Source organism: Papilio xuthus, unplaced genomic scaffold (genome assembly GCF_000836235.2).
Source record: "Papilio xuthus unplaced genomic scaffold, Pxut_1.1 DF828177.1, whole genome shotgun sequence".
NCBI classification, from domain to species: Eukaryota; Metazoa; Arthropoda; class Insecta; order Lepidoptera; family Papilionidae; genus Papilio; species Papilio xuthus.
The window spans coordinates 416,912-433,622 of NW_013530472.1; the positions used below are offsets into that span (position 1 = coordinate 416,912).

At 34.0% G+C, this 16,711-nt stretch overlaps 1 protein-coding gene across 12 annotated transcripts in view; it reads right to left on the minus strand.

Moving 5' to 3' along the window:
* Pdp1 (PAR bZIP family member Pdp1) overlaps nucleotides 1-16,711 on the minus strand; it is a 114,984-nt gene that overhangs the window by 13,350 nt on the left and 84,923 nt on the right. The window contains exon 1 of one of the 12 annotated variants that reach the window (XM_013306701.1): nucleotides 5,089-5,284. The exons of the other annotated variants lie outside the window; for them this stretch is intronic. Within the exon in view, the coding sequence (XP_013162155.1) occupies nucleotides 5,089-5,269 (181 nt within the window). The 5' untranslated portion in view covers nucleotides 5,270-5,284. Of the gene's footprint in view, nucleotides 1-5,088; nucleotides 5,285-16,711 lie in introns of those variants that run through there. 12 annotated transcript variants of the gene reach the window in all.

Consider the following 16,711-nt stretch of genomic DNA (forward strand, 5'->3'; position numbering starts at 1 on the left):
CCGGCTTAAAAATAAGAAGCTTATTAATTTGTCTGCAATTTTATACTTTATATAAAGTCATTGAGAAATAAATATTCAACAAGTAATACCTCTCGTTAGAAATCAATTTCTTTACTATAATGGGTACAAAATTGCTAACGAAATGGACGTATTAAAATATATTTGTGTATGATTTTAGTATGTAAGCATCACAATGTATCTACTTTTAGGCCAGCACTCACAAGCTATGGAAGGTGAAAATACCAATGATTTGTTTCTTTAAAGTTTTTATAGTCATAATGACAATGTATCTGCATTGTATAAAGCAAAGAGAACTAGAAATAATTTCAATTAAGATTAAATTTAAAAAGAAAAAAATAGCAAATATTAAAATCTCTATGATTACAATTTTCAATATATTTAAAAATAACATTTGTCTGAAACTAAACTGAACTGAACATAAATGCTGAATTTCTAAATAGACTTCTATTTCCAAAGAAATCCAGCAACTTACATTTTAAACAACATCATAAATCATGAAAGCGGTTTGTGATGGTTTTTCTATTAGAATACCTACTATGTTAAAATTATTTCAGAATAGAGCTGGTTGAAAAAAAAGAACCATTAAAACACTATGATCAATTGAGGATTGACATAGAACGATTTCCCTTAGGGGACAGCGGTAGACACGTCGTCTTGTCATGACAATAATTACTTACCAATCACGTACTGGCTACGTACTGGCAAGCGGGGGGCGCGGTGCGGAAAGCGGGGGGAGGGGGGGCACATCACGTTCTACCGCTTATCAGCGAAGTCACGTTTAACCGTACGTCGCACATATCACCAGATTATAATTTCTATTGCAGACTGCAACAACAAACCAATTCGAGATTCAAACAGACAAGAACGCAGTATCTTTTTGCCCGAGATATATGAGAGTAGTATGTATAACTTAATGTGTATTGGAATGGAAAATTTAGATAAAACACTGGGTAATGAGGCAGTTGTAGCGCTGTGGCTCTAATGCAAGGAAATTAGTGCCTTGTTAAAAGTCATACGTCTCTATTTCGATTGTGTTTGTGCGCGATGTACATTGGCATTGTATAGAAGAGCTGTATCTACTACATTGCCTATGTTCCTACTCATTTTACGTCTAACCGAAGGTTTCCACTGAGTTAACATTTGAACAAAACATAACTGCATATCTATTTTTTTAATGATTAAATATGTTGTACAAATTCAACAATAAAGACTTACGGTTAAAGAAATGTCGAGACAAACAGGAAAGCGCCTTGATATATGTACATATATTAGACATAGTTAATAAAATTTTAACGGTATTTAATAACCATGCAAATGAAGATATTCATGATTTAAAAATATAAGTAATTATAAAAATAATTATAAATGGTAAAGTCAAAGAAATTCACTAATGTTGTGACGGTTAGAATAAAAAAGAAGTATGAAACATTGTTCATTAGACGTTTAATAAAGTAACTTCCACAATTCATACGTAAAGAAATACATATATCTAACTTTAGTTGAACTACCGAAGAAAACAGGAAAAGAGTGAGAAGTGAGAGTGTCCAATGAATAAATTAAACAACTTAATATTTCAATTTGTAAGCAAATATCAACAGATAATAGTAAATTTGAATATATCAATATACTTAACAATATAAGTGAAATACTTTATAAACGTTAGAATAGTGTTAGTGTTGCGCGGGCGCAAGGTAAAAGTAAAAGTGGGAAGGCAGTGCCAAACGACGCGGAAATGCAACGGAAGATAACTTTTACTCTCGAATGACGCCGGAAGCTGTCTCGCAACCGCACTGTAACTCTGTTTGTACACAAATACTATATAACGCGTTTGCTCTTTGTCGGGTTCCTATTACATCGTATTAATATCTTACTAATATTATGTTCTTGTACATAAACGCTGTAAGCACCATACATCAAATTGTTGTGAATCTTTAGAAGGATGTTCTGACGACGCAAAAGTGTGTTGTCTCACATGTTGTGTCTAGTTAATGTAAAAAAAAAAAACACTCTGTCTGGTGAATTTAAAGAGCTGGTAAAGATTCATAGTTTTTGAGATGATCTTGTTATTATTATTAAGACACTGGAAATACTGTTAATAGGTATATTCCTAAGACATCTTTCTATATAATGTACTATGTATCTATAATTTAATGTAGTTTTTAAGTAAGTTTTATATTAATTGCTCATATATTGTGGATCCGAGGGAAGGCCTTGTACGGCGTGTTAAACAGGTTTTCGTGACGCTTCCAAATATGATTTACGTCAAGTAACGAACATCAAACAACCTTCTAATATCACCATACTCACAATCGTAACGTCTTTATTAAATTCTCATAATTATTAAAATAACCATTTAGATGTTAAAAACAAAAAAGTAATAAGCAATACAACTAAACATTATTCAAAAGTGTCACGTCTTTGTTCACATCAATAAAATATTTTACCATTACATATGGTTCGATATGGATTTCTACACTAATGTTATCTAATTTAAATACGAGTACACGCAATTTTCCGTACTGACTTGACCTGTTATTATCTATAAGTTTAACGTAAAAGCGATATTGACATGCCAGATAAATACACATATTATAATAGGAAACATAAATGTAAAAATTAATTTAATCAAATTATACGAAAACGAAGGACGACAAGTCATTCAATTTTCTAAAGTATTCTCAAGACGAAAGTAAAAGTGGTTTTTGTGCCCACGCGCACGCGGAAGAAATCACGTGTTCGGGCGACGGGGGATCGCGGGGAGTCGAACAAGAGGGGGGCGAAGGGTGAAAGTCGCGAAAAGGTCGACACTTTTTCCCAAATATTCGGAGTGAAAGTACGGCGGCTACGCGCGGACTTATATCACAATAAATAAAGAGCCAGCGAACGGAGCACGAAAAAACAACATTCGTGTGACTACGACGTATCAGAAAGCTTCCGAGTTCAACTGACAGTTACTATGTTGAACACCGACATAGCGAGGCTGTTGCCAACAACATGACAAAGATACCTTAAGAATGTAAACGGATCGATGGGGATTAGAAAGTAAACTTGTTTAGCACGAGTAACACAAACATTGGCAGATTATGTTATCACAAATTACAAGCCACAATGTTTCTTTATTACTTAATAAATGCATTGATTCGCATTTGAACATTAGCCCTCTATGTTATGATTTGGACAAACATTGTAACTTATGATACATTATATAAAACTGATAATCACTTAGTGGCACGTTTTCCTTCTCACAAGGTTAATGCCTTATGTACAATACAAAGAACTAATATATTCCGTCTCTATTTAACTAACATTTTAATTTCCACTAACATAATTATTAGAAAATTTCCGAAATGAAGAATCAGTACTTTCAAGTTTAAATAATAATACTAAACAGACTCATTAAAGCCTTACAAATATTGCGAATAAATCGCTAAGGAAACTCTTTTTAAGTGGAAAAAATAACCTAAATAATATGAAAGTCAAAATCGTAGCAGAAATCAGGCCCTAACGTCTAAATATATTATTTTTTATTTCCTATACGTACATATACTTGATGTTACTTTAAGACCAAATATCTTATTTTCATATAGATTTATAAAATAATTGCAAAAATTAAATTTCAAGGGTTTCGTTTTCATTTTCGAAGTGTAGAGTTAAAGATAAGTTTGAAGGGCGGACTCAAATAAGCTATTAAGGGTCATCGAGTTTATTAATATGTATTCTACCGTTAAAAGTTAACAGCGAACGGTTCCTACTTTAGGAAATCTCACAAGATGTCAACATTGATTAGGTATTGGAGGACGTCAAGTTAACACCAATTACTTTAAAGCTGTGAGTGACCTCGCCCGTGTTAAATATACAGACAAATGTTCAGTTTTTACTTCTATATGTTATATTCTTGTAATTTTTATAAAAAAAATTGCGTCTCTTTGATTTTATCCACATGCAGGAACAGTGGACGGTAACGCTAAACGTTCTGTTGTAAAATTACCAAAACTTAAAATTTTAAATTTCGACATTCTGGAAAGACGAGAACGTGTAGACAAGTCATTACAATAATTTCTAGCAGTCTCCAGATTCATAAGTAATTGTGTACATTCATGAAACCGCTGATAAAACAATATCTTTTTGTTCTGGACTTGAAATTTTCAATTGTTAATCATTTATTTTAAAGTGACAAATGTTCCGATTGACGGACGAGATAAAATTTAGACACAGTTGACATGTTAATAAAATTATTAATTCTTGTTTTTTAACTAGGACAGACTATATTATCCATTATTGTTATTAGATTTTTATGTTTTCTAGTAGCTTTCTAGTAGTATTTTTATGTTTTAAATATTTTAATGATTGCACCATATTTTTTTAACAGAAAATATATATCTAAAAGAAAAATGTGACCTTTTCAAAAGTAAAAAGAACCGAACCTTGCATCAAGAGCACAATTTTTCTTTACGGCTTCCTCCCATCAATGTTGTACTAATCGAATTTGTGATCAAACTGCCCTCGACAATGGTCTCACGATTATTTTGTTTCCATGTCGATACAGCTTCAAAAATCATATACAATCTATTGAGCCTATGTACAATCGACGATGTTCATTACTATTCCGAATTTAAATAATTTAAATATTTACGCTAAGAGATTATGAGCGCGGCGCAACCTTGATATATTAAAGCTAACGGCGACGGCGACACACATCCTTGAATGTCATGTTGCTTGTTCGTCGCTTGGAAATTCAACGTTAGATAGACGATAGACTTAGACCAGGAATTTTTCAAATTAGGAGTAAAAATTCCGTCGTACTTTTCTCAATAACGTACACAGTCAAGTGTATACAGTTATGAGTGGATAAAGCACTAACAATAAATAGGTATCGCCGAACAAAGATCCGTAGATACCGAAAACTTTCCGACGGAGGCTCAGCGACAGGCGACGGTCGCGCACTTTCTCTTTTGGGCAGTAGTCGCGGGCGGGGAGAAAGTGCGCGAGCGCTTCCCGGTCGGCGCGCGTCTACGATGGACAGGCGATACGATGGTGCTAGCGGCGGCTGCGGGAGCGAGCACTGACCGTTGACAAAGACGTGTTGCCTCCAGATGTGATACTGGCTCCAGCGATCGTCGTCCTGCACGTGGCCGTGCTGCAATTGCGGCAGCGAAGGCAGGGGCGGCGGGGGCGCGGGCGGCAGCAGCTGCGGCGGCGGCGCCGGCGGCCCGAGCGGCTGGATAGGTTGAGGGTGCTGATACTCCATGGGGCAGGCCGAGGCGCTTGAGGTGCGCTCTTTCACTGTTTACACATCGCGGCGCGGGCGCGGCGGAGCGCTCGGGGCGCGGCAAGGCGGGCGTGCGAACGCGGCGGCGTGCGGCGCGCGAGTCGCCTCGCCGCGTTCAGGCGCTGCTGCCTCCCCTCCGCCTCCTCTCTCACCACCCGCCACCACCAGGTCCTCCCCCCACCACCAGCATACCGCCTTCGGCTTCCGATGCTTCCTCGCTGCGTGGCACAGTTTTTAATTGCGGTGACATAATAGCGATGCGCGATCACTCTCGTCGCCGATAACTGATTACTGGCGCATGTTATGTGTGCACGCGGCTGCACGTGTCACGCGCACATAAACAATGCGTCCCCCTGTCTACTCTCCTCTGCTCTGCTCTCTTAATACTTCATTCCAGCTTCATCTCCCAAATACTTCTCTCTACATCTTCTCATTACCTTTCACGATAAAGCAATTTTCAATTACTCCATTATTCACTTTCTTTGTTTTAACCCAAAGACTCATAAGATAGATTTACCTACCTAAAGTATCTTAATATATATTCGTATTCATATTCAAAAAATCAATCCTTTCTGGTTGTTCATTAGCATATAAATGTACTTTAAGTTTTTTATTAAGGACTACGTGAAAGTAGGTGACGCGCGTTGAATTCTTCTGTATGGAAGGTGTGCTGTATCTTATCTCTATCAAACGTGAGTTCAAATTTTGGAAATTTGGGGCAAAACTATGTTTTCTTAAACTTATTGTTATCAGTATAGGATACATAAACACAATAACATATCAAAATGTAAACAGTGCAAGTCCCATAGCCGGTGAACGCAATGGATAAGGTAGCAGGTGTTTCTATTAGGCGGCGCGCGATAGCTCAAACAATGATGTTTTCCTTCGCCAGATGTGCTCAGAGCCTGACTCACTCCACACCCGCTCTACAAGAATTTAAACAACCTCGCTCCGTACGCACATTATTCCTCTTTTTACAAATTGGAACAATGTTGATCATGAAATAGGTATGAACAAAGAAAAAGTTTATAAACATTACATAGGTGCATTCGTTTGCTAAGATAAGAGATTTTCTTCTGCGCATTGAGCCGCTTTCTTACTTTATTTACAACGCATATGGGTGTTGACAATACACGGAACTACGTAATATATCGTAGTACTTAGGTTATACGGATACTTCAGGTCTACTCTAACTTGGATAACATTTTAATACTGGTATTCAAAGCTCGGCTCATGTATGACCTATTGATATTTAAAGTAATGATGACTATGAAAGTGAAAATTTGGATCTAAGACATTAAATTAAAATATAGTAATAAATAAATAAATAAAATTAACAATCATAATAAAAAAAAAACGTCAGCATTAATCCAACTACAGTTCATAAGTTCGAATTCAAAAAATAGTTAAGGACTGCTATACACGACCAGATTCAAACAGACGACAGCAGCAGCATTATCGCCATTATAAAATGCTTAAAGCTGTCCGTGTATGCCGCCCTTCTAATTATTAAATACGTGATTTTTTGCTTTGATTACGCGTAAAGTAAAACGTAATGTTAAAGGTTATATTGACTTCCGCGAGTCAGCTGTAATTCGAAACATCGTAATGTTCATTCAAAACAACGAGTCCGCTCTTATATCAAATGTTTATAATAATAAATAATAATATATTTGTTTTGGCCAATCAAAATAGTTATCGTAAAATAACTGTGGAATTACACTACCGTATCACTTTTATAAAAACGTATTTATATCCCGCTCACACTCTTCCAAATAACAGAGATAACAATATTTATCAATACAAGTGTTGTGGTAGTGGAATCACACGGACACATGTCCTATTTTTGACATGTCGATGTAAAGTTTTCAAATCGGACCGTTCTAAGAAAAGAAAGGTTTTTTTTACAGGTAGTGTCAAACCATATAATTACTTGCTTTACTTAATTAAGCCTACTTTAAATCCAAACTTATTTTGCTTCATAAGTAGGTATGAGGAAATATAATTACTTATTGATAATATGTTTATAAGAAACATTCATAGAATATTACACTAAAATTAACATTAAAAATCGAAAAATATGATTTTTGACTTTGTAAAAATAATTACTATGGAAGGTCTGAATATTTTTTTAGGTAGTTATCGTTTAAGACGGAACTGCAGAGAGCGCTTAGGCGAGAGCGGTCGCGGCGGCGGCAGCGGGTGCGGGGCCGCGATTAGGCGCGGCGGCGGCGGGAGCGAGCGCGATAACCCGAGCGATAAACTGCCCCGAACTTGAACTCGCAAAAACGCTACTTAACGCTTCATTCGCCAATCGCATGACCTACTATTTGCATACGCATTTATCCGCGTGTGCACACACCTTTATTTTTGTACGCTTTTACGCGTAATTGTGAATGGCGGACTAATTACTGGAATTTTAAAATTTAAACGGTATTATAAAAGAATGTATGTCGAAATGAGACTCGGTCAGTTGGCATGACTTGAATAGTTTGTCTTAATTTTAAACAGTTTAAAAAAATATTACTAATCTTTCTAATATTCTGAATGCAAAAGTTTATATGGTTGGATGTTTGTTGTTTGAAGGTATCTCTGGAACGGCGCAACGGATCTTGATGAAATTTGGCATGGATGTAGAACACAGTATGAAAGAACAAATAGGCTACTTATTACGATTTTAATTTTCCGCAGACGGAGTCGCGGGTGACAGCTAATATCTATTGCACTTATTACAAAGTTTTGCATTAGTATCGATATTATTCATAGATTAAAAAAACAACTTTCTACTTCAACTTTTTCTTTCGTAGATTTTACAAGATTTAAAAAAAATACTTGTAGTAGTTGTTCGTGACCGAGAGGCGGTGGTAGTTCAAAAAAGACATTCGGATATTGATGATTTCTTTCTACTTACGTAGTAAACATTTAAATCGTAAAACATAAATAGACTGTCTTAAACGTAAACAGTTGTATAAGTGTCTGCACTGCGCAGGGTTCACTACGCATTGGACCCTGCGTATATCAAGAACTATATTAATATATAGGTTATATTTGATTCATTGCAAGTCAACAAGATAAGACGCATGCACTTATACAACCAAAAGATTATTCTTAGTCATTCACTTTCTCTTATAGAAAATTAATCTATAAAATCGTGTCATTAAATAGCATATGTTCAACAAAAAGTCAAAACTATTTCATGTGTTCGGAGACAAAATAAACCTCATCAGAAATTTAGGAAATTTATGCTAGGTATTGTAACAGCCTGTGATAGAGGCTTTATTCAGATGACTGGAGAAAGCCTATCTAACTTTCTATCTTTAATATTGTTTCGTTCTTTCTTTCTATTCATATATGTATATGTTTTATAGGTTGAAATAAAATGTAAATTAATGTATTATTTTTATGGTAAAACAAAACTATGGTATAAAATAAATACCAATGAAACAACGCACAAAAGTACCTGCATATGTTCAAAACTTGTATTAATGTGCTACCGTAATTTTCCATTGCCATTTAGATTTAAAAATTCTGCCTCTTATATAATACCTACTGTTATTCCCATAATTTTAAAATTTAATTATTTAGTAGTTTTCAGTTAAACAGTCGTATAATCAAGATTAGATCTCATTATTCGCTTTCCCAATATTGTGTTATAAAAAAGTAATTCGCGATAAGAAGTTGGTGTGGAATGTTACTCGTGGTTGTGTTGTGCTAGGCACCCGAAAGCTGACCGAACGCCAAGTTTCACTTTCATCGTGGGCTGCGACGTGATTAGTGGACTGCCGCTGGCTAGCGCTGGCGGGGGCAACGGGCAGGGGGAAGGCATGTGACTCGGACGTCCGTGCGCCCGCGCATCGCCTCTTACCACGAAAAAAATAAACTACTTTTCCTTTCTCAAAAACCCGAACACTTTCACCGTTGCCGATACCAACGAGAAAATAGCCGAGCGCTCGCCAAAAAGACAGAGGAGATAGCGAACGCGCTCAATATAACAAAATTTAACAAAGTAGCGATAGGTAACATAGCAAACTTTAGCTAAAGTAAACTAAAATAATTATCAGATTTACTTTCATTCATTATTTTTTTTATCTAACCTTAAACCTTACCACATACAATCCGAAATAAAGAATTTATAACATTATTTAAGGCCTACTTTATTCAACAATTTATGTGACAGAGAGTTAGTTATGATCAACTCTGTTAAATTTTAATACGAATACTTATCATTTTATCCATACTACAGAAGTATTGGAAAGTGTTGAAAGTGCATTTATATAAATAAACAACACCGTATTATAAACATAAAAAAAATACCCAAAATATAAGAATTCCTAACATTACGAATAAAATACGGAAAACATTGTATTTATTTATACAAGAAACTTTAAAAAGAATAAGTTAAAGAAACGGAGTTGTAAAGTACAACTAAGTAAAGTAAGTAATGTTTGAAAATCAATTCTTCACCAAATGTGGCAATTGTAATTATTTAAAGCAGTGAAAGTTTGCAACACGATAGAAACAAGCGAGGATTCGCAGCTGGCTTTATTCGTCCTCATTTAACAGTATTTACATACAAATTTATTTAAAAGTGTACATAATTTAAATGGGACACTACACAAACTAATAGGATACTATGTGCGTAGTTAAAACACTATCACACCCTTGATTCCCCTACTTGCAATACAATAAAAACACAAATATAACAGCATAGATTGTTACAGTATCATAATCTGTTAGTTTTTTTGTATTTCATTTAATTGAATTCGTTCGTATTTTTTTGCAATATGACAAGGTCATTTCGATAGTCGTATAAGCATCGTCGAGATATTTTGAAAGCGGAATCGCGAGTCGGTCCTCGGTCCGCGATTCTTTGTGAACGTGAAATCTTTGTGCGTGATGCGACGGCTTTCTCCCGAGGAGCCGGACTCGCCCTCACTGCCGTCACTCGCCACAATGCTGGACTAATTAAACGTATTTAAACTTTAACCACCTCTCAGAGATTGTGATTCTTACCGATTGGTCTTAAACTTGTATCCTTTGTCTATCCATAAACCGATGTGCCATTTATAAATTCTTCCACTGGGTGTCGTAACAGTCGGGTTTTGATATTTTAAAGCAATTATTTTTTTTTTATTAAATCAACGTGTTTGATCGAGTCAATATGTATGTACTTAAAACATGTTTGTTCTGTCGTAATGTTTTTTAGCATAAACAACTTTTTGTTGTATTATTTTTGTCAAGCAAACATTGTAAACTGTATTTAAAAATGATGTCTTATCCCAGCTAGAACAGAACACGACTTTGTTTTCTATTTCTATAGCAACTTTGACATACCATTACAATTGAAATGGTAAAACGACACAACACAGCGCCAAATAAGTCTGTTATTGATTTATTTTGTCGACAATAATAATTATTTGATAGATGTTATTTCAATAAACAAGAACATTACCTACGCAAGACATGCAAAAACAACACTGCAAAGTATTCATAACCTTACAAAAGTAGGTACAATGCTACTTCGTATTAACTTATGATTCCGATTAAAAATAATACATTTCTGTCATGGCTAAGAATTAACTTTACTTCCCGTAGAGCAAACTGCTTCTATAAGAGTTGTACTTAACCACGTATGTATTAATGCCAGTCCAAGTTTTCCATATAAATGCATTGTGAGCGCCAAATAACATTTCACTGAAATGGGAAGCAAATAAACGTCCCCTACTGTATATAAACTAATAGAAATCTATTTTTAATATTGTGAGGCAGTACAACGTCTCAAATTATACTTAATATCTTTTTTCGATATTTCTATACGTATGTGGGTGGGTGTTTGAATGCCGTCTGATGTTAATAATAATTTTTGTATCTATATTGATAACATATTTCTATGTTGTGATCGTATTTAAAATATTGCGATATATGTATACGTACATCATTTTTATTTATGTTTTGAAAATAATAAGTCGGAGTATATTATTTGTTAAAAAACAGGTGTAACGACAATGGAGACATTGCATTACCTTGATAGGCACATCTATATATATATATATATATATATACTTTATATATTACTAGCGTTTGCCCGCGACTCGCAGAATAAAAAACAACATAATTAGTAATCTATGTGTTATTCAAGACTATAATCTATATGCCACATTTCATCGAGATCCGTTCAGCCGTTCTGAAGATACCTTCATCAGATACATTCATCTAAACATTATAATATTAGTAAGATAAATGCGAATGTTTGGATGTATGTTTAATCGAACGTGTCTACGGAACGGCTTCATAGACTTTAGAAGACCACAAAAGCTACTTATAAAGTTTTTTTTATAATTCTATTCGGATGGAATCGCGACGACAGCTAGTCTACAGATAAATTATATTGTGGTGGAGAACAAAGTAAGTAGTAACAGCTGAAACATTTATCTAGAACGTGGTAAGCAACCAGTGACTGAGTGAGTGATCTGCGACGATTCTAACAAATCCATATTTATTAGAAGCACGCGACTCTGTATGCAGTTCAAACACCTTACAACATTGCACTTTACATATCCTCCCGCATTTGTACCAGTTTCATTGACATCAACGCATCGATTTTATTTAAATTAAAATAAATCTACTTTACTAGAAACATCAAACTTAATGTATTTTGATAAAAATTACATTTCCTTTATACAACGTAATGTTTTTAATTTCATCTAAATAAACTGTCATGCAATATTTAACTCAAAACATCGAAAACATAGTTTAGCAATGTTATGGCAAGTAAGATTCTCTTCAAGAAATCAATATTCATTAATTTAGAATTTTGATTTCTTCCGTCCACTGTGATATTTTGCCAGTGGAATATAACATATAACACTCCGGCAAAGAAGATGAATCGAATGACGCTTCTCTCCTCAAAATAGGATCGGACCAGTCGTTTAAATTATATACCGTTACAATGAAATTAAAAATTACATACAAAAAAAATTGCATTAAAAAAAAAACAATTTATATTCGGGTGAAAAACATTACCCACTTCTCTTTCGGGTAAAAAAAAATTGACGATTTATTTATTATTACTTTTTAGTATTTTTAGCTAAAGGCTTAATATATTTAGTCTTCTTATAATAAAAGGATTATTAAATAGATATTCAATGGCTTCTTCTTAATATACTATAACTAGAGATACGCCCCAGCTTCGCATGGATAATATAAAGTTAGAAATGTCATTTTTTGCTTCCGTCAATAGCTTAGCTATTTATATTAGGTTAGTTCTTGAAGCAAACCAAATAACATAATGGAATCTAGTCATATGTTTAATATTCAAGAGCGAGGACAATCTGCCTTTAGATTTCTTATCTAATTAGTTATCAATTAGTTGAGTGGTTTTAGGTTAGAAGTATGCTCGTTAAAGTAAACACCGTACTAATTTTATTCAAGAAATCATTTTAAACATAGTCACCAAAAGATTAATCATTGTTGTTCAATTTATTCACTTATAATCGATTTATAGTAATTTTAATATTAGTTTTTTTTTATATCGACATAAGTATTTATATATTATGCTTATAAAGCTATTCACATAAAAAGTAATGCGGAACCCATTTTAAGGTACCGTTTAATAAACAGTAAAATTATTCACATTGGAAATTTTGTTGTTCACCTACATCGCATCATGCAAAAGCGAGGGCACGATTAACAAGATCCAGGACCCCTATGAATAATTCAATTGGATATCACGAGGCGACCAGGGCCTGGTCTCCAGCTCTTGCACGTGTCACCTGCCGCAAGAATACACGTGACAACGCTAACGCCTGTCCACACTCAAAGCGACCACAACTAATGTGCATACTTTTGTTTTATTTGCAACGTGACATATTGACATGACGATTATTTTACTCGCAAGAATCAACTTTTATCGATTTCAAATGATTTGTTTGCACATATACAATGGCCTGAGTTAAACGTGAGCGGAATACATTTTCGCATTACTGACAATTCGATGTTCATTTTGTTACATTTGAAAAATATTAGTATACATTTGTGAATATACATTTATAAATATGAAACATGTACCACATGAACTGAAACTGTTTATAACAGCCAGTATTCAAATATAGAATTTACACGTGCATGCATTTTATACTTAAAAAGGTAAACAAAACATTTGTTTTGCAAAAATAATACTGTACTAAGTAATTGCGTGTTTAACCAAACGTCTAGACACATTTCTAGTAAGGTTAAAAATGTATGTTGGTATCTTTTAAACGTTATATAAAGAAATGTATTGACAACTTGTCGACAATGAGAGATAAACAGTTAATGATTAATGAGATGGTTACTGCGCACTGCGTACTGGGTGTGGAGGAAGCATCGTGTGTCATGATCTTAAAATTGTTTATAGCAGTGCTTATCACCTGAGACTCGCGTTCCATAAGAGGTCGAGAAGGCACTATGTTTGCTGTATTGTTTTAATCGATTCATACTATATTCAAAAAGAACCAACTCCAACATTCATATTTGCAAATCATAAGCAGTCTTTATTATACTTGCAGAGCCAGATTTTAAAATCAGTAGATCCTGATCATGATTATTAAGCAGTCCGAAAAATTTATTGTTGAATAATAATAAAAAACTGTGATACGATGTTTAGATCAGGGAATTTGGTACATAGGAAGTTCTGAATAATACATTTTTTTTATTACAATAATGCAAAACGTGCGGTTTGACGCAAAATGTATTCAACGCCATCTAGCGACAACGTCCATTAATAATAAATACGCGGAAAAACGATTTCGATCAATAGACGCTAGCGCAACGCAGCCTTTATGTTACACGAGTTGATAATAAAAAATCTTATAACCATCTTTAATTCAAAAAAGATTTTTAACTTAATTGTATAGAGGGTGATTGCTATTTGTTGTAATCACTAATCAGTAAGGAGACATGCTGTATATGTGTTACAAAAGTACAAAAATACTGTTACACGTCTCACGTGAGATTATTCTAGTAGATACATAAGTGATGTTAAATGCATGTGTATACATGTATATAGAGTATGTACAAGATGCGCGTGCGCTTGTGTGCAAAGATCTAAGCAATGTGTTGTATAGCATAATTTTTTCCTGTTTCTCGCGTGCGCTTCGATGATTTACAAACGTACTAACTCTACATTCATAACGACGATGATTAATTCCTGCTTATTAACCTACTTCAAAGGAAGACGCTCAACTGAATGTCGTTGTAGTAATTTATAAAGATAAAATACTACTCGAAATAGGAATTGTACAAAATAAGTAATACGAATACTAAGACAAAGTAACGAGTATAAACAGATTGGATAGATTTATATTCATATCAGTCTCAAACATTGCGTTACCACAAATATATATACAAATAAAACACACGTGTAAATGCTTACTTAAGTTTTTTTATTGGATAAGGTTTCACGCATTCATAAAATTCATACACGTGTTTGTGACTATATTTCTTACGTTGATTTGTATTTACTTGTAACTTTTCTATATAATACAAAGAAGAAATTGATATTAGCGATTTTTGCAAATTATAAAAGGTCTCACTTAATTAAAATACTTTATTTAGGCTGCCGTAACTATTGATTTCGGATAGTCATTCACGTTACGCCCACTACCTATTCATAAATTAATTTGTAATTTGGTACACATCTTTATTACTGATCAAAATATTAATATTCATTGAAAAAAAACCGTTTGATGTAAAAAAAAAATTCGAATAATAGAATTAATTTATTTTTAACTTTACCCGCAATTCCTATAGCGCAAAATAAATAAAATGGCCCAAGTTACTCCCGCACACATCGGCTGCTTACCAATTCGATTTTCAACCATTTTTTTTGTGACTGAGTAGTCACTGTTTGTCTTGAAGAGGCATTTACAGCTTCACCGGGCTTGAGATGGCCGAGCGCAGATGGCGCTTAGCCTGAACCTCGTTTAAGAGTAACAAGGCTCGAGGACGCCCTTAGGAGCCTCGGCTCGGGCTGTTACTTCATTATAGATACCGGATTGGGAGGTCACCGAGCTCTTAGATCGCTTAGGTGGACGCTCCATGGAGTGACTGGACTCAAGGGCCAACGAGAGGGGACCTCGGCTTGGACTGTCACTCATTACGCGTTTAGCATTCCGATTCAAGGGTGCCCGAGAAGACCGAACCTCGATTTGATCGGTTGCTATTATCTGATTGCAATTGCAAAAAATATTAAAATTTGCTTTTCCGTTATAAGCTAGGCGAATTCTCCATTGATCCAAAAATTCTCCGAATATTTCAATAGAAAACAGAATATTTTTCCACCGAATGTCCACTTTTAGGAATCCAGCAATCTGCCGGGAAAGCAAAATATAAAGGGAACTCGATATGGACCAAAAACATAATACATTTAAACAATGTATTTTCGTACTATAAAGTAAATAAAATAGTTGTGTACGTTTTTTCCTTGTTGAATATTTATTAATTGCGTTATCACCACTTTAAGAAAACATACCGGTATATTATTAAAAAGATTAAAAAAATAAACCTACAATATGCCAGCCAAGTTTAATTGACACAAAAGTAAAGTTTAAAAATATTATTAAACAAGTTTATTTGACGCTTAATTTTAATTGCCGTAAAATTAATAACTGCTCCTTAATTAAGATGGCGCACATATTGTATGTATTACATCAATACAAATAATATGTAGGATGAATTAAGATAAAACATAGATATTTTAATATTTTATAATATAAAACAAAAGAAGAATCGAATACGAGTTATAACACAAAATGCATAGTCTACTTCACGCCTGTTTTCTGTGGGGTAGTGAGACTTGACTGCTGATGTTGCGAACTCTACCACTAATGTTATTTACATCTATGCAAATATTATTTACTATACGTTTCTATTATTTCAACCCGCATTCAAATATTAATGCGAAAAGTTTGTTTTATAATTAAGACAAATATTACTCTTAATTTCACGGATAACTTTTATTTTGCCAGAAACTCTAAAAATAATGAATTATATTTTACTGTGAACAATAATTTCTTATTGTAATTCCGTCCTATAATAATTCCAAAATGTATGACGGCATAACAAATTGACATGAAACATTTATGTTGTTAATAAAATCAAATTAATGTGTCAAACGATTTTTCTTCATTCATTATGTTTATTATTAAAATGTTAACTTCAATCACAGATTTATAATGATTTGTTTATTGTTAGTACTTTCTTACAATATTGCATGTAATTAATATATCTTGTCATATATTGATATATTGTGTTTGATGTACAGTTCTTACTGATTATTCAATGCTTATACTAGTATATAAAAGTGATTGTTTTTTTTATGCGACCTTGCAACAATGCCGCGATATGGTTTCAATGGCTTCTGAGCTGAGTCCCTGCAGCGAC